Source organism: Lactuca virosa, chromosome 8, assembly GCF_052849685.1.
Source record: "Lactuca virosa cultivar CGN04683 chromosome 8, Lactuca_virosa_CGN04683_v6, whole genome shotgun sequence".
Lineage (NCBI taxonomy): Eukaryota > Viridiplantae > Streptophyta > Magnoliopsida > Asterales > Asteraceae > Lactuca > Lactuca virosa.
The window spans coordinates 63,611,372-63,631,385 of NC_136433.1; the positions used below are offsets into that span (position 1 = coordinate 63,611,372).

Below are 20,014 nucleotides of genomic sequence, written 5' to 3' on the forward strand. Positions count from 1 at the left end.
AAAAGTACATAAAATAGAGGATGTGTACGGTCATGCCTTTGCCTTCCAGCGATCATCATAAGTACCTGAAACAACAACTAAAAACAGTAAGCTAAAGCTTAGTGAGTTCCCTCAAAGTACCAACACACAAACAAATCATAAACATAACAGCATGTCGGGTCCAATCAACTATCAGTTTAGAATACCCCAGGCCCAATCAACCTCCGGGTCCAATCATCCTCGGGATAGAATACCCCAGGTTGGAATGCCAATGTATAATGGGTCCACTCAGTCATCAGACTCGAATACCCTGAGTCCCTCAGCACGAGTCTGGCATGCCAACCGGCCCTCAGCTCGTATCTGGAATGCCCCAGAGCCCTCAGTATGAGTCTGACATGCCAACCGGCCCTCAGCTCATATCTGGAATGCTCTCGGGTTTGTTGGCTACAACACAAAGTAGTGCAACCTCAAACCAACACAATATGTCGACATATGTAACAGATAAACATAAACACAGAACCAGATAATCATGAAGATCTACTACTCAGCCAATACCAACATAAAACTATCTTATAACCAGGATATATAATCTAGTGGGCCAACATTGGTGCCTTCGACCCACGGGTATAGTGAGGAAAACTCACCTCATGGTCTGAATAATAGCTGATGACGTCCTAACTCCGAATCTCAACTCTAACCGACACCTATTCATCCAAATGACCAATTCTCCAACATTATTTAAAATATCCAAAGTACCCTTTGGTCAAACTTGGTCAAAGTCAAAGTCAAACTGGTCAAAATCCATAAGTCAACTGAGTCAACCCAGCTGAGTCAACCTAGCTGAGTCAACTCAGACGAGTCGACACAGAACACGTACGTTAGGCGTACTCAAGCTCTGACCACCATCGTGAAGTTTGACTACGTACGTGCTGCGTCCTCAGATTACGTAGGGCGTACACCCAGTCTTTCCAAACTCTCGTTAAGAGCTTAATGCCTTCAGCTCTTACGTCCCATTTCCAGATCTAAGGCTAAATCTTCCTCAAAAGTCATAAAGTTTCCAACTTTATGACCTTGCATGTCCATTAAGTGCTTAACTCAAGGTCTTAATACCTTAAGACCTTTTAGAGAGTGCATAGAGCAAAACCAACCATTAAGACCTCATTTTAATGATTCAAGACCCTTCCTAAGGTCTGAAATGACGGCTTAATGGGTCAAGAACATGCCATGCTCAAGAATCACCATTTTGGGACCAAAAAGTGACTTAAAAGAGCAAAAACCTAGATCTACTTGATGGAGTGGTAAAGTTGCAAGCTTTATACCTTTTAGAGGTTGCAAATAAGGTAGAAATAACAGATCCAAGGTGCTCTCAACTCCAAGATCTTCTCACGACCTTCTTTTTTCTTCAAAACCACTTCAAAACTCTCTTAAAGGCTCCAAAATTGCTTTCCTTCTCTTAGGGTCGCTTGGGGGTCGATGTCACAAAAGGAGGTTGGGTAAGAAGAAGATATGAGGCCTTAATGATGCTTATATATGAGCCAAAACCCTAAAAATTAGGGTTACATAATTTCCACGTACGCCCTGCATACGAGGTGTACGCCCATCGTACTAAGGCGCGCCCTAGTACGCTTAGCGTATACATGTACGCACAGCGTACTCCTTAAGTCCTAATTTACCAAAATGCCACTTTGGGCACTTGTTGCGCTCTTTCTTAAACTTAGGAACCAAAATCCAATAAAATTCAATTATAGGGTCAAAATTAGAAGTACCTCATCATTGGGATGTTACAGTTCTCCCCCACTTGAACTAGACTTCGTCCTTGAAGTCGGTTGTGGTGAATAACTCAGGATAATGCTCCCGCATCTCATCCTCCGGCTCTCAGGTCACCTCGGAACCTCTCTGATCCTGCCACTGAACTTTTACCAAAGGTATCTCCTTATTGTGTAGGACCTTCATCTTTCTTTCCAGAATAGCCACCAGTCTCTCAACCAGCTCCCAGGTCCAACACACACTTCCGCAATTGAGAGACATGGAAAGTGTGGTGGATCTGACTGAGCTCGCTAGGTAAATCCAACCGGTAAGCCACCCGGCCTACCCTGGCGATCACACGGAAAGGTCCAATACATCGGGGGCCCAATTCCCCCCTCTTCCTGAAGCGTATCACACCCTTCCAGGGCGAGGCCTTCAGGAGCACCATATCGTTGACCTGAAACTCCAACTCGGGTCGGCGTTGGTCAGCATAGCTCTTTTGCCGACTCTGAGCGGTCTGCAGTCTCTGCCTGATCTGCTGAATAAGCTCTGTGGTCTGAAGGACTACTTCGGTCCTTCCCATGACCCAATGACTAACCTCTCCCCAACTTATCAGGGTACGACATCTCTGACTATACAAGATCTCAAAAGGTGGAGCACCAATGTTGGAGTGATAACTTTTGTTGTAGGAGAACTCTGCAAGAGGTAGGTAGGAATCCCAACTCCCACTAAAATCAATGACACATGCTTGCAACATATCTTCAAGGGTCTGGATGGTCTGCTCGCTCTGACCATCGGTCTGCGAGTGATAACCCGTGCTGAAATGTAATCTGATGCCCAGTTCCTCGTGGAACTTCTGCCAAAAACGTGAAGTGAACCAAACATATCAGTCTGAAACAATGGAGACCGGAACCCCATGATGAGCAACAATCTCCTGTACGTACACATCGGCCAACTTTTCGGCCGAAGAGCTCTCCCGGATGGCCAGAAAGTGGGCACTCTTGGTCAATCGATCCACGATGACCCATATAGCTAGCATCGAAACCCTTGGCCGTCTTTGGCAACTTGGTGATAAAAATCCATGGTTATTTGTTCCCTCTTCCACATGGGAACCTCCAAAGGGTGCAACTTCCTATGCGGCCTCTGATGCTCGGCCTTGACCATCCTACAGGTCAAGCACCTCTCAACATATCAGGCTATTTCCCTCTTCAAACACAGCCACCAGTAGCTCAATCTCAAATCCCGATACATCTTGGTGGCTCCCGGGTGTATAGAAAAGTGAGACTTATGAGCCTCCTCCAGCACAATCTGCCTCATCCCATCTAAAACTGGGACCCATACCCGACCGCACCGGGTCAACAACCCCCGGCTGTCGGTGACAAACATGTCGATCTCGCCCCTGATCCTCTCCTATTTCCAGTTCTCCTTCTGAATTCCCTCTGCCTGAGCCTCCCTGATCAAACCCAAAAGCGGAGAATCAACGGATATCCTCATACACACCTCCCCAACCGAAGACTCAGCCAACTTGCGGCTCATAGCATCTGCTACCACATTCGCTTTACCCGGATGGTAAAGGATCTTGCAGTCATAGTCCTTGACCACGTCCAGCCACCTACACTGCCTCATGTTCAGGTTTGGCTGGTCCATAATACATCTCTAACTCTTGTGATCCGTGTAAACAGTACAACGGACCCCATAAAGATAATGTCTCTAAATCTTGAGGGTGAATACCACTGCCCCAACTCCAGGTCATGCGTAGGATATCGCATCTCATGCATCTTCAGCTGCCGCGAAGCATAAGCAATCACTCTTCCTCTTTGCATAAGGAACTCCCCCAAACCGGTGATTGATGCATCACAGAATACCACAAAATCCTCGACTCCCTCCGGAAGGGTCAATACCGGCCTCACATAACCTCTGCCGAAGAGTCTCAAATGTCGACTGTTGCTCAGGGCCCCATCAGAAATCCACTTTTTTCCTCGTCAGACGAGTGAGGGGTACTGTAATCTTGGAGGAGTCTTGAATAAATATCCAATAGTATCCCGCCAAACCCAACAAACTCCTCATCTCCGAGGGAGATTTTGGAACCTCCTACTGCATCACCGCCTCGATCTTGTCCGGATCAACTAAAATCCCATCCTGGTTAACGAGACGCCCCAGGAACTGGACCTCTCATAACCAAAACTCACACTTCGAGAACTTGGCATACAACCGTTCCCGCCTCAATTCTCCGAGAAGCTCTTGAAGGTGCTCCTCATGCTACTCTCTGGTCTTAGAATACACCAATATATCATCAATGAATACGATAACAGATCGGTCGAACTTCAGCCTGCATACCCGATTCATCAAATCCATAAATACAATAAGCGCATTGGTGAGCCCAAATGGCATCACCACGAACTCGTAATGCCCATAACGAGTCCAGAACACGGTCTTCTCCACGTCTTCCTCTCTCACCCTCACCTGATGATACCCGGACCTCATATCAATCTTGGAGAACCAACATGCGCCCTGCAACTGATCAAAGAGGTCATCAATCTATGGAAGGGGATAACAGTTATTTACCGTTAACTTGTTCAACTCCGAGTAATCAATGCACATCCGGTGTGAACCATCCTTCTTCTTGACAAACAATATCAGTGCTCCCCGTGGTGAACTGCTCGGCCTGATGAACTACTTGCCTAAAACCTCCTGAAGCTGAGAAGACAACTCCTATATCTCAGGCGGTGCCAAGAGGTACGACACCTTGGCAATCGAATCCGCACCTAGCACTAGATCAATCCTAAACTCAACTTGCCTCTCGGGAGGCACACTAGGTAACTCCTCCAAGAAAACATCGGCAAACTCCCTGAAAATTGGCACCTCTGAAACTGAAGTCTACTCCCCAATCTGAGTATCAACCACATAATCCAGATAACCCGCACACCCATGCTTAATATACTGTCAAGTCCTGGCTACCGAACAAAACCTTGAACCAACCCTAATCCCCTCTCCATAGATAACCAGTTCTCCGCTACTCGGGGTTCGAACTACCACTTGCTGGCCCTTGCAATCGATCATGGCACCAAACTTACTCAGCCAGTCCATACTCACTATCACGCACACATCCCCCATGGGGATAGGGATCAGATCAATCGGATAAGGCACCCCGAAGATCTCCAATATACAACCCTGATACACTGAAGATGCAGAAACCCCGTGTTCGTTGGCGATAGAAACCTGCAACGGACACTCTAACTCCCCAATAGGCACATCAAATTCCCTACTGAATGATCAAGACACAAAAGACCGACTCGCGCCCGAGTCAAATAACACAAGGACAGGCAAAGAGTTCACTAAGAACTTACCTATCAGAAATATGAATATAATCATTCCAAAAAATAATTTACAGAACAATAAATAGAAACATATCAGTCACAAAGTCTGGCGCTGCTCTGGCATCCTCGGCAGTAAGCTGAAAAGCACGAACGCAAGCCCTTGGGGGCACCGCCCTGCCCTGACTCCCATCCGTGATCCTCAGAGTAGTCGGCACTGAAGCTTATGCCGGCCTAGCAGTACGCAAGGGACAGTTGGTCCTCACATGGCCAACCTGGTTGCAGTGATAGAAAATCCTGTTGTTGGGTACTAGAGCCTGTTGTCGGCAATCCCTCGCAACATGGCCCTGCTTGCCATAATTGTGGCATCCAGAAGAAGATCGCCAAGCACCATCATGAACCTTGCCGCACTTTCCACAAGTACGGCCCATGCGACTCCCATATCTAGCATCAACGGCCTTGAACTGCTTCAGTGCAGGCTGCAACTGCGCTGGGGCATGCCTCTACTTCTTTGCCTGGAGCTCCATCTCAATCTCACGCCGCCTAGCAGCTTCTTGCGGATCTAACAATGAATCATAGTGTTGCGTGGACACAAACTGTCGGATTTCCGTCTTGAGCATGCTCAAGTATCGAGTCATCTGAGCTTGCTCAGAAGCAGCAAACTCAGGGCAAAACATAGCTCTCTCTGTAAACATCTTGATGATCTCCGTCACCGAATCGGTCTCCTGCCTCAAATCCAAGTACTCCTGAGGTAGCCTCTCTAGCTCTACCAAAGGAACATATCTCGAGCGGAACATATCAGAGAACTGCTCCCATGAAACTGCAGCTCGCTGCTCTAGGGTGTAATAACCAGTAACCAACCTCCACCAACCCTTCGGTCAGGACCGAAGAAGGTTCAGAGTGCACTCAGCGGGGCAGGAGCACGTAAAGAAACATCCCTCAATGTCAGACGGCCACCTCATGGCTATGATCGAATCCTGAACTCCGTCAAATGCCGAGGACTTCGTATTATCGAAGTCCCGGTACTGGAAAGTCCTCCCGGCGCCAACCCCCGCAACAGTAACGGTTGTGGTGGTTGCAGCAGTAGCAGTCTCAACGAGTGCAACATAATGGTCATCAAAGAACTCCATCATAGCAGTCTCAATAGACCCAAACAACTTCGGTATCTGACCCTGGATGATAGAAACAACCTCCTCCTAAATGATCTCCCTAACCCGGTCCTCTATCAAAGCTGGTCTATCCTGGCCACCCGCTCCTAATCCTGATCCGGATCCTGCCTCAAATCGTATTGTAATCGCCATACTGAAAATAAACCAGATATATATTAGATAAAACGCATATAACACCACGGGGACCAATTCCCAACAAAAACCTAAGGGTTGTGACTTCCCTGCTACGAGTACGGGTCATGTGCTTCCAGTAGTATGGGCCCATACTACCTTCCACACCTACCCGTATTTGTCTCAGAGGATCATCAAAACAACCCTAACAATACTTACTAGAATGCACATGCATCCTACTCTCACTTCCTAGAGGAAGGCTAGACATAACGCAACTGGGCGACTAACCCCACACAACTCATCCATGAAACTTCCACCAACCCCGCAGCACTCGTGTATGCTAATCATACATAACACTGGATCCTATAGACAGTCGAATACTTGATTCTACCCTAAGCCCTTCATCAAACAAGAAAAGGAAATAAGGCTAAACCAAACATTTTCAGGCTATAGAATCTTAGTTATGTACAACTATGATGCATACACTAAGTAACTACAATTATGATGTCAATTCCATATAAGGAAGAAACCCTAGGCTACCAGGCATCATATAATCAAGAAATTCTATCATGCAATTCCTGAAGATCCCAAGCCTATCACTAGCATGATGTTCTAACATATCACAATATCAAATAGCAGTGTGGTTATTTGGGGTCTACTTACTGGCTCTGGCTGATCGTACACATCGCATCCGCCTTTGATTATATTGAAAACAATTTGAAAATCATTTTTAAAACCTTTTCCTTAGTTTGAGACTGGATTCACACGAGTGTTCCTCTAATTCACTCAAACCAAGGCTCTGATACCAACTTGTAACATCCATAAAAATCATAACAAATTTGAACTTTTTAAAACAACCCCAAATCATAGAATGTTTACAAAATCATTGTTCAAAGTATTGTTTCATAACAGTACCCCATAGATCAAAAGTACATAAAACAGAGAATGTGTACGGTCACACATTCGCTTTCCCGCGATCATCAGAAGTACCTGAAACAACAACTAAAAACAGTAAGTCAAAGCTTACCGAGTTCAATCATAAACATAATAGCATGTCGGGATCAATCAACCATCAGGTTGGAACACCCCAAGCCCAATCAACCTCCGGGTCCAATCATCCTCGGGATGGAATACCCGAGGTTAGAATGCCAATGTATAATGGGTCCACTCAGTCATCAAACTCGAATACCCCCAGGCCCTCAGTACGAGTCTGGCATGCCAACCGGCCCTCAGCTCGTATCTGGAATGCCCCAAAGCCCTCAGTATGAGTCTGGCATGCCAACCGGACATCATCTCATATCTGGAATGCTCTCAGGTTTGTTGGCTACACCACAAAGCAGTACAACCTCAACCCAACACAATATGTCGACATATGTAACAGATAAACACAAACACAGAACTAGATAATCATGCAGATCTACTACTCAACCAATACCAGCATAAAACTATCCTATAACCAAGATATATAATCTAGTGGGTCGGCATTGGTGCCTTCTACCCATGGGTACAGTGAGGAAAACTCACCTCACGGTCTGAATAATAGTTGATGAGGTCCTGACTCCAAATCTTAACTCTAATCGACACCTATTCATCCAAATGACTAATTCTCAAACACTATTCAAAATACTCAAAGTACCCTTTGGTCAAACTTGGTCAAAGTCAAAGTCAAACTGGTCAAAATCCATAAGTCAATATGGACTCAACCCAGCCGAGTCGACACAGAACACGTATGCGGGGAGTACTCAAGCTCTGACCACCATTGTGGAGGTTGACCACGTACATGTTCCGTCCTCAGATTACGCAGGGCGTACGCCCAGTATTTCCAAACTCTTGTTAAGAGCTTAATGCCTTCAGCTCTTACGTCCCATTTCTAGATCCAATGCTAAATCATCCTCAAGAGTCATAAAGTTTCCAACTTTTACGAACTTGCATGTCCATTAAGTTCTTAACTCAAGGTCTGAATACATTAAGGCCTTCTAGAGAGTGCATGGAGCAAAACCAACCATTAAGACCCCATTTTTATAATTCAAGACCCTTCCTAAGGTCTAAAAGGACGGCTTAATGGGTCAAGAACATGCCATGCTCAAGAATCACCATTTTGGGACCAAAAAGTGACTTACAAGAGCATAAACCTAGATCTACAAGATTGATGGTAAAGTTGCAAGCTTTATACCTTCTAGAGGTTCCAAACAAGGTAGAAATCACAGATCCAAGGTTTTCTCAACTCCAAGATCTTCTCACCACCTTCTTCTTTCTTCAAAACTCTCTTAAAGGCTCCAAAATTGCTTTCTTGCTCTTAGGGTCGCTTGTGGGTCGATGTCACAAAAGGAGGCTGGGTAAGAAGAAGATATGAGGCCTTAATGATGCTTATATATGAGACAAAACCCAAAAAATTATGGTTGCATGATTTCCACGTACTCCCTGCGTATGAGGTGTACGCCCAGCGTACTAAGGCGTACCCTAGTACGCTTAGCGTACGCACAGCGTACTCCTCAAGTCCCAATTTACCAAAATGCCACTATGTGTCACACCCCCGAACCAGACGGCGGAAACATCCGGAGCTTGATGTGACTTAATCTTTTATAGTATCATCATAGAGTATATAATTGAAACATAACATCATCATCATCACACATGTAATATAACAACATACATAGTTTACATCAAGTATTGTATTTCAATATTACATGCCCAAAATAGTTAAAATATGATGCAACAAAATATGAAAAATATCCAGGATTTCGTTCTGCCCAACCTGTTCAACGGTTTCCTGAGAATACAAGTTAATTTAAAAAGGTCAACATAAAAATGTTGGTGAGTTCATAAGCATGTTTGAGAAAATGATTTGTATAACTTTGTAATCACAAGAAAATCCTATATTTTCTTAAAACAGTTTAGTATGTTTGATCTTGTATTAATGCATGTGTGTTATTGTTTACTAGAATGCCAAAAGAGAATGAAGAGAATGTAAAGAGAATGCCCCCAGACAACCCGATGTTCTCTGTAAAAGAGAATGTTGGTAAAGCAACCCCCTATGGTGCGTACCGGCGCGAGTAAGTTACGGAGTAATCCAAAGAGAAAAAAGAATGGTTTTCTCGTAAATTTTATAATGTTAATTCCTCTAAGTGAGTCGTTATAACCATACTAGATAATGGCAATTTCGCATGTCTTGGCATTTATGGACGCCGACGGAATAGAATAAGGTTTTTGTCACCCTAGACTGGTCTAGTCTAACTGTAGCGAACAGCTTAGGTGTGGGGTGTCATCCCCGTATAGATCTATACACAAACCCCTGCTCTCCCTCCAAGAGACTCTGGTTATAACTACAGGCTACGATCGTACACTCAACAGGTGTCAACCGACACATCTCACTAGATCCTTAATCAAATTTACGCGAAAAGAAACATATAAAGTACATTTCAGGGCCACTGAACATGTAAGTGGACAACTAAGGCCCACGAAGCATGTAAAGTATTTCTAGGCTCAAAAGGAATGAGATTATATAACCTGGGCCCAAAATATATGTAAAATGACAACTAAGGCCCATTTCACATGTATGATCTTTACAGGCCCAATAAGCACGCAAGGAGTATCCAATGTCCGTCGAGCATGTAAATGGGTCAACAAGGCCCAATAAACATGTTAAGAGTATTCAGGACCTATCAAGCATATAAATGGGTCATTAAGGCCCAATAAACATGAGAATGACATAATTAGCCCGTTTGTTATTATATTGCTAGTTTTAGCTTAATTATTTTACCAGAATGACATAAAAGGCCCACTTTTTGTAAAAATGACGTTCTTGGCCCATTAAGCCAAAAATTTACAATTAAGGCCCATTTTTGGTAAAAATAACATTTCAGGCCCCCTTTTTTAGAACAAAACTTGCATTTAAGGCTAGTTTTTGTAAAAATAACATTTTTAACTCACTTTTGTCAAAAATATCATTTTTGGCTTGATTTTTATAAAAATGTGCATTTTCGGCCCATTATAGATAATTTCATCTTTTTGGCCCAAATTTTAATAATTTCACATCTTTAATCCTTCTTATCAAAAATTTACATTTTTGGCACAACTTTGTTGAAAATGACATTTAAGCCCACAAAAGTTCAAAAATGTACAATTTTTGGCCCAAAGTCGTGAGAAGCCCAAATAAGGCCCATTTTTGTGAAAATTGACATATTTAGCCCATTAGAACCGTGAAGGCTCATATAGAAGCCCATTTGCAAAAATTTGCACTTTTGGCCCCTTTAAAACCATGAATATCATAAAGATCCATTTTGATTTAGAAATGACTCTTTTGGTCTTCTCAAGAACCGTAGGTTAACATGAGAACCTCACTTTTGTTTATTTTGTCAAAATTAACCCTCTTATGCAAAGTTCTTAGTTTTAAGTAACTTGTAGGTATTTTAAAACCATTTCCTTGTAAGATAAGTTGAAATAAGTGTTATGTTATACCAATAGCATCATCTTCTAGTAGATCTTTAAGTTCATGAAGTTTACAACATATAATCACATATATAACTAGAAAAACACACAAAATCATGCATACACACATAGATCTACACAAAACAACTTGTATTTTTCCCCAAAACAAAGTAAAAACCGAAAATAGGGGGTATGAACTCACATTGGGTTGTTATTCTCGGTTTGATGAATAGTTTGAAGGAGATTTCGGCCCTAGATGTTTCCTTGAGGAGATTTTTGAGATCTATGAAGTTCTAAGAGCATGGATCATGAAATTGTGGGTTAATGGATGGAGGATTTGTTATATGATGAAGTTAAACACTAGAATATAAGATATCTTACCAAGATGATGGACTTTGATGATGTATTCTTAAGCACACACCCAATCACACACGATTTTCCTAGGAGGAAATGAGAGATTTATTGAGATATCTAGAGAGAAGTATTTAGTTGAGCTTGAGAGGAAAATGAAGGTGGTGGGAGTTTTTGGCTCTTTGGCCGTGAATAAGAATGAAGGGGGGGGGGGGAGATGATTTGATGTTGCATGGAGATATGGGAGGTAATTACCTTGATATTTGTTGGTCATTAGTGAGGTGGCACTCCTAATATCCCGTTGTTTTTCTTTTTTTTATATGTGTGGGACGAGAAAGGGGGAAAGGAAAAAGAAAGGAGAAAAAGTTTGGGCCATACTTGCTTGATTTCGATATTATGAGGCCCAAGTTGATGGTTTTCGGCCCATTGGGCCCTTATGAGGGTTCACGGCCCAATGATGATAAGGTAAGAGGGTTCAAGGCCCAAATACCATGAGAGGATGGGTTCACGGCCCATCATGGTTCAGTAGGGTGGTTCACGGCCCATAAAGGTCCATAAGAATAAGCGAGTTATTTTAGGCCCAACATGGCCCAATTGCTATGGTTTGATGAATGTGGGACCAACTAGAGCCCAAATGGGTTTCATTGGCCCAAAATCATCAAATAAAAGGTTTACTAGCCCATTAGGCCCAATAAGATGATCCTAGTCCACACTAAATTTGAACCGGGATATTTAGGGTTTCAGACCCATAGTTAAGTATACGAGATGCATTGTATTAGATTTTTGAACTTCACTCAGGAGTTTTGATTCAAATGGATGATTTTGATTGAGCATAAAGTATGATACCCACTTCAATTACAAGTCTTACAATAGTTGATGTTTACATGAGGATAGAATTTCCTAGCTAGAATGCTAGTTGTGACACTATGGGCCCTTTTGCACTATTTCTTAAACTTAGGGACCAAAATGCAAAATGATTCAACTATAGGGTCAAAATTAGAAGTACCTCATCATTGGGATGTTACAGATTTAGAGTGAGGATTTTGCGAGTCATCGGCTCAAGTGTGATTTGATACCTTCAGTTTGAGGTGAGTTTCCTTTACTGTATTTGTGGGTCGAAAGCACCAATGTCGGTCCACTATATTATGTTTGTAGTATGAGGTGTTTTGGGGGAACTCACTAAGCTTTGTGCTTACTATTTTCAGTTTATGTTTCAGGTACTTCCAGCTCAAAAGGGAAGGGTCTGGTCTGATCGCATTGCATCCACCTATGTTTTTCCGCATCACGTGATTTTGGATTTTGTACTCTGATATTATTTTATTACAATATACCCTCGACTGTTTTGATATGATTATCGTATGATCAGAATGAATTTAAAAATAAATATTTTATCTGAATTTTTGGGATGTTACAAACTAAGCCTAAAAAATAGCAATCTAGTTTCATTTAGTTTTGTATCATAGCAATCTACATTCATTTAGTTTTGTATCATAGTAATCTACATTTATTTAGTATTTTATCATAACATTCTAGTTCCATTTTGATTTTTAAAAGAAATAAGCCTTAATGCATAAAATAACAATGTACTTTCATTTAGTTTTATCATATATGGATTTGGCTTATATGTCAAGCACATTCGTTCTAGAAAGGGATCTTCTGAAACTTATGATTTGTCAGATAATAATACCAATAAAGAGCGTGTCGAGACAAAAGTCGAGATTGAAAATTTGAAAAAGTTAGTTGAGACGCAACGCGAACAATATGATGATATTCAACAAAAATATGAGGATTTTCAACAAAAATATGAGGATGGTCAACAAAAGAATGTAGGGTTTCAACAGAAAAATGTGGATGTTCAAGCAAAGTTTGAACAACTTGCACAAGCAATGAATATGATTAACACTTTGAGTGAACAGGTCAAAACTTTTATTAATCAATGATAGAATATTATGTATTGAATATTATTTCATGTTTAATTTGTAGCGACTTTTGATTTTGAAATATGTATCTTTTGATGTATTGGATATTTCTTTTAGTTTCTATAGAAACACTCTCTTACTTTTGGTTTTATATTAATTGTATTTTTATAAATTGATATAAATCGTCGAATTGAATAATCGAATTTTATCGACTAACGGTATGGAACAATTGCAACGGAATTTGCTAGTGAAAAATTGCTACTGAAAAATTGGCTATGGAATTTACTATGGAAAAATTGCTACGGAATTAGCTATGGAAAAATTGCTATGGAATTAGCCATGGTAAATTGCTATGGAATTAGCTATGGAAAATTTGTTACGGAATTTGCTACAGAAAAATTGCTATGAATTTTGCAACGGAATTGGTTACGGGAAAATTGTTATGGAATTTTCCATGGAAATATCCCTATGAAATTTGCTACGGAAACATTGCTACAAAATTGATTACGGAAAAATTGTTACGGAATTTGCTATGAAACTCAAATTGCAACAAAATAAATGTCGTAGAAACTATCATAGCAAAATTACTATTGTCCGTAGCTAAACATTTTGCTACAATAAATAAAGCAACAGAGTCTAATTAAAAATTTGCCTAGCAAATTCTGTAGTTATTCAGCTTTACTATGAAATTTTTTCGTAGCTAAATTGAAATTTTCTTTTAGTGCCACTTGTTTGGCTATTTCTAACATATTCACGGGTTGGAAGGATAGAATCAAAACAAAGTGTGACAAGGGAGGGTAGATTATAAGGGATTATTGATGTATTAAAGAGGATTCTTCTTCTAATCAAAAGTATTCAAAAAATGATGGTTACCTTGGGTTATTTCATGTGAATGTTATGGGAGGACACTCGGAATACATGCTACAAGACAAAGGATTGTGGGTACCATCTACTAGAGGATTACAAAATAACGTTAGGAACTTTGTAAGAAAATGTCGTATTTTTACTTTGATTTAAGCTTTGGTTTATCATTCCACATGGCGTTTATTGAGATAGCAACTCTTAACCATTGATATATGCAATCCCCAAACCAACATTGTGTCTACTAGACTACGACCCTTAACCATTCCTACAAATATACAATCCCCTAACCAACTACATTGGCCTATGACCTAAACATCTACATATGCACATACGAATTTTGAATCTATTAAGAACAATATATATGATTGGAATAAGGTTAGATTTAAAAATGTCTATTTAAACAAACTGTCTAAAGCTACACAACATATGCCATGCATAAGGGTGTCAATAATTCATAGTTTTGAATTGTATCAAAGCCCGATTTTCATTTGGATCTTTTGGATTTACAAATTACAAAACTTATAGCATGTCATAACAATGTGTCTTCTTCAAGACTTCAACACACCCCTCCCCATCCTTATCATCTGTCCACAAAAGCAATGCACACAGTCACAGACTGATAAATCCAGACAGCATTTTATTCAGACAAAAAAATAATAAAAAAATAAATACCCTGAATCATGAATCAACCGTTGAGAAGTATGATTGGATTCCAAAAACTATGAAGAGAACTCCACCCGATAACGCAATCTGCATGAGAAAATTAGTAAAGTTTATTTCATTACAAAAACAAGATTTAAGAGCAAGAAATAAATAAAAATTAATTAATTAATTAATGTGTGTGTGTGTGTGTTATTACGAATTTTTCAGATATTTGTTTTGCCAAGCTTTTCCCTCCAAAGACAGCAGCAGTTTGACACAAAGCTTGCCCTCTAAAATCAAGATATAAAAGACCATAATTTATATAACTATTTTTGGCATAAAAATAGAGTAAAGATTAAAATAATTTATAATTATTTTAACGTACAAAATTCCTCCAAGAACAACACCGAGTGGATTCTCAGCAGCAGCTAAACCAATGGTGGCTATCTGAAAGTTTAATAAATTTTATATTTAATAAGATTGATGCTGACGTGGAGTGTAAATAAATAAATATATAATATTTCAAGACTGATGCTGACCTGGCTTTTGTCACCCCATTCGCCAAAGAAGGTTATGGTGAATGCCTGTTTAGATAATTTTTAATTATGCATCGTATTTTTTTTAATATAAATGTGAGAGTTTAAGGATTCATACTTTTAAAAAAATGGGTGAGAAGAATTGAGAGAAAAATGGTCTGTTCTTCTTTTTAGTGTCGTCATCATCCTACAAAAATATAATATGGATTAAAACCATGAATATTATTAAGTCAATGTAATTGACTAAAAATATATATATGAAAAATTGTTGTGTAGATTCATAAAAGCATGAAAAATTGTTGCATTACCTTTCCATTTGCTTTAGGTTTTCCATTAGCTTGCAAATCAGCATCCTACAAGAAAATCATAAGATTTCCAAACTATTTTCAATGATAAGGGCATTTACGTCTTTTCAGAAAATGATATGCCGAGTGTTTTCCATCTTTTTGGGTGTCACCAAAGATTAAAAATTTTGTCCACTGACATCACATCGGTCTGAGTCCAATGCGTGTCAAACACAGACTTGTCCTGTCCTATGTAATAAAGGGGGGCCCACTAGGCAAAAGTAACTAACCAATTCAGCTTCAACTTCAGCTAATTCTTCAGAGTCCCTGTTGAAATAAACAAAATTAGATTCCATAAATTCCTATAAGAATTTGATGTGAATAATGATTGTGAATGAAGAAGGTTGTTACCCTTCATGAAATGCATCCCATAATGACCAAAATCCAAACCCTAAAAATAATATAGTGGCTATATGCTTAGTCAATGTTCTAGAGATCTGCATTATCACAAACATAAGTCATAAAAACACTCATCAAATCAGTGATAGATTACAATTCCTTTATATTTTGACAGATTCCATTCCTTTCAAATGCCTCTGATAATGAAAAAAATATAAAAATATAAAAAAAAATGGAAGAAATATACCAGGTTTGGAGCAGCCCAACCAACAGCAGCAGAAAGAATAGTCATGACCTAGAAATCAGTGAATCAACTTTATAATAGTAACTTTTTAAGAGCATCCATAACAGGAGTTTTTTTCAATTCTTGAAAACTGAAAAAGCTATAAGAAAAGCTTTTTCATGTTACTAGTTAATTAACAAGCTCTGTGAAGAGCTTGTTAATGAAAAAGCTGAATTTAATCTCCACAAAGGTATAGCTTTTTCAAGTTGCTTGTTTATGAGACTCTTGTATAAGTTGTCTAATTCTAATAGTTAGAAAACCTATGGGACCCACCAAAATATTGAAAAAGCTAGTGTTCTTCCCCAATAGCTTTTTCAATGAGCTTTTTGGGATAAAAAAGCTCTTAAAAAGCTCCAAAAGGCCCTATGGTTGATGCTCTTAATCAAATCAAAGCTTTATACGATTTTTGGAGTTATTGACAAGAGAGAAAAAAACTTACAATCAAAGCTGAAAGGCAGCCTGCTAAAACATATCGCCTGGGGTGACGCATCGCCAAAATCTAAAATCAGGATCATAACATTTAATCTTAAAAACGGAAAACTGAGATTCATATAGTCAACGTTTTAATTTTTTGCACACGTTTTGCCCAATCTAGAGCATATTTTATGAGATATAGCGAAACGGAGCATCATCAATCAAATCAATCGAATAAGCTACTAAAATCGAATCTCGAAAAGTAACCAGATAACCAAAAAAAATAAGACAAAGAAAGGACACGAAATCAGTAGCAATTGAGCTCACCGCAGCTGCGAAAAATGTCTTGTCACCAATTTCGGAGAGAACAGTCATCGCAAGAGACTTGCTAAACCCCTGATTTCACCACATACATACAATTACAATTACAACGCGAATTCGAATCAGCATGCATAAGAAGAAATTAATTAAGAAGCTTACTTGAACAACTGATAGACTCATGATTGGTTTGGGGAAGAACAAGGAAGGGAGAACCCCTTTTGTGAAGAATCGAGAAGCTCAACTGTTAATTACAGATAGAAAACTGGTTGTGGTTAGGATGAGAGACTGAAATACGATTCGGATGGTGTTGGTTGGATGCAGAAGTAGGTTGTGATGGTGATAATGGCAATCGCCAACCGAATCCTTGTAGCACTAGAAATAGGAGAAAGAGAGATTCTTGGAGAATGGTGTTCTGGTGTTAATGAAAGTAAGTAGGATTAAAGAAAGGGACGCCTTGTGAAAGACTATTGGGTGCCATTGCTGGGTCAAACTCGAACAATTTTGATCCGTGAAGCCCTAATGTAGACTATAATTTTTATTTTTTAAAATAAAAAGATAAAAAAAATCATTATGTTTTTTAAGTTTTTTTTTTTAATTAATAAGAATTTAAGAAAATCATCCGCTAAGCTCATGTTTGTCAAATTAGTACTTATAAGTATTTTTATAGTTTACCAAACTTTAAATTAAAATAAATTAGTTTATTTTTGTCAAACAAACCTAAACTAATACATACCAATTTTGTAGAAATTATAGATATTGTGAAATGGCTTTGGCGTAGAGTTGTACAAACCGGTTTTTTTTTAAACCGAACCGGTTCAATAAACCGGTTCGGTTCCGATTCAAGCATAGTAACACCGTTTCATCCATAAACCGGTTCGGTTCAAACCGGTTCCATCATAGAAAAACTCGAACCTATCTAAACCGGTTACATCGGTTCTAAACTGGTTCGATCGGTTTGACTACCGGTTCCAAACCGGTTCACCGTTATTAAACTGATTTCAATGTCTAAAATCTCGAACGGGTGCAAACCGGCGGTTCGGTTCTTGATTCGATTCGGTTCATAGTGAACCGGTTTACCGGTTCGGATCCTGAACCGGTTTTTTTGTGCACCTCTACTTTTGCACGCGAATCCAATTAAACTACGATGACATTTTGATATCTACAAACTAAAATAACATTGTAAAATTCAATGTTCAATGCAAAACCGCTATAAAATTTTCTAGTACTACAAAAATCTACTTGTATATGTTAGATATAGAGACTTATCATCAAATCTGAAATTTAAATACTTAAATTTTTTGGTGAGCCAATTTTTTCTATGGCTTTTATGTCAAATCGTGTCATTTATATATACTTATGAACGATCGTATTTGTAACATTGTAGCAGAAAAAGCGTATGTGGAATAAAATCTATCTCAGGTTCGACAGTGGATGTAGTCTATCATCGCAAGATAGTGTGAACCACTTAAATCTTTGTGTTTTGTGTGCTTTGATTTGATTTATGTTTCTATTTTTTCTTATATTCCTCATATATGTTTCCATTTATCGTTTGTTCTTTACCTAACAACTGGTATCAAAGTTATGGATGAAGACAGGAAGGTGAATATCGATAAATTTGAAGGCCATGATTTTGGATTCTGGAAGATGCAGATAGAGGATTACTTATATTAGAAGAAATTACACTTACCGTTATCTGAACAGAAACCTGAGAGGATGGATCTGGCAGAATGGAACTTGCTGGACCGACAGACCCTTGTCGTTGTCAAATTATCATCGACGAAAAATGTCGCGTACAACATCATCAATGAAAAGACCACGTTTCGAGTGATAGAGATTGAGGATTACTTATATCAGAAGAAATTACACTTACCGTTATCTGAATAGAAACCTCAGAAGATGGATCTGGCATAAAGGAACTTGTTTGACCGGCATGCCCTTGGTGTTGTCAGATTATCACTAGCGATGAATGTCACGTACAAAATCGTCAATGAGAAGACCACGTTTGGATTGATAAAGGAGATGTCCAGCATGTATGAAAAGTCATACACATCAAACAAGGTTTTCTTGATCAGACAATCGGTAAACACGAAGATAAAGGAAGGAGCGTATGTGACAGACCATGTCAATGAGTTCAATTCGATAATATCCAGGTTAGGATCTGTTGAAATTAAATTCAAGGACAAAGTCCAGGCTTTATTATTATTATCTTCGTTGCCCGAAAGCTGGGCTGGAACAGTTACTGCAGTTAGTAGTTCTTCAGGAACTACCAAACTTACATTTAAAAGCATCAAAGATCTGATTCTTAGCGAAGATGTTCAGAGAAAGAATGTAGGAGAAGGTTCCACTAGTTTACTCAATATGGAAGGGAGTGCAGAAAACAAAACAAAGGTGGATACAGAAGAAAAAGATCAAAGTCAAGGAAGAGAGGATAGTCAAAAAGCAGAAAAGAAGTCGTCTGTTAGAACTGTAATGAAATAGGACATTTCAGAAATAAATGTCCTAAACCTCCTACAGATAATGACAAGAAGGAGATGAATGTGGTTGAAGACTACAATGATGCACTTATTTGTTGTGTAGAGAATTCATTCGAGTCCTAGGTGATGGATTAATGGGCATCATTTTACGCTTGTCACAACAAAGAAATCATGAGAAATTTCAAACCTTACAACGGTACTATTCGTCTAGCAGATGGTAAAATTCTTAAGATCAGTGGTATTGGAGATGTAGCTTTAAAAACTTCAATGGGTACTACCTAGATTTTGAAGGATGTGAAATACATTCCTAGCCTGAAGAAAATGTTGATCTCAGTGGGATAGCTGGATGAAGAGGGACATGATGTAAAGTTTGGAAAAGATAAATGGGAGATTATTAAAGGAAACTTGGTCATTGCTCAAGGAAAGAAGAAAGGAATGTTATATATAGGGGAGTTGACCTCAGGAGAAGCAAATGCAACTATTGGAGATAGGAGGTCCTCTACTTTATGGCACCAAAGACTTGGTTATATGAATGAGAAGGGAATAAAGATGTTTGCTTTAAAGGGAAGGATCTCATAGTTGAAGAATGTGACAGTCGACTTCTGTGAACCATGCATATTTGGTAAACAGAAAAGAGTTAGGGTTCGTTTGATAGTTGTTGACTGAGTTAGTGTTGATTGAGTTAGTACTGACCGAGTTAGAACTTCTGACTGGGTCCACGTGTGACTAAAACCATGTTGTTTGATTATATTTTTAACTGATTGTGATGAATGATGAAAA

General features: G+C 39.4%; 1 protein-coding gene across 1 annotated transcript; it reads right to left on the reverse strand.

The window, feature by feature from the left end:
• Positions 1–14,257: 14,257 nt before the first annotated feature.
• LOC145134630 (GDT1-like protein 5) lies at positions 14,258–17,143 on the reverse strand. Its single transcript, XM_079069477.1, has 13 exons — positions 16,920–17,143; positions 16,767–16,835; positions 16,465–16,524; positions 15,990–16,037; positions 15,755–15,840; positions 15,634–15,670; positions 15,368–15,412; positions 15,178–15,246; positions 15,063–15,107; positions 14,909–14,970; positions 14,741–14,813; positions 14,554–14,631; positions 14,258–14,465 (listed from the first exon to the last, which is right to left on the reverse strand). The coding sequence occupies exons 1-12, from the start codon at positions 16,938–16,940 to the stop codon at positions 14,560–14,562; spliced, it is 687 nt and encodes a 228-aa protein (XP_078925603.1). The 5' UTR covers positions 16,941–17,143; the 3' UTR covers positions 14,258–14,465; positions 14,554–14,559.
• Between the last annotated feature and the right edge of the window lie 2,871 nt (positions 17,144–20,014).

Bases quoted from the DNA above. Each gene is read 5' to 3' on its own strand.
- LOC145134630 (XM_079069477.1), bottom strand. From the start codon at position 16,940: ATGAGTCTATCAGTTGTTCAA. The intron at 15,247-15,367 runs GTAATGCAACAA...ATATTTTTGTAG, and splicing joins AACCTAAAGCAAATGGAAAG to GATGATGACGACACTAAAAA. The intron at 15,108-15,177 runs GTATGAATCCTT...TTATCTAAACAG, and splicing joins TCTCACCCATTTTTTTAAAA to GCATTCACCATAACCTTCTT.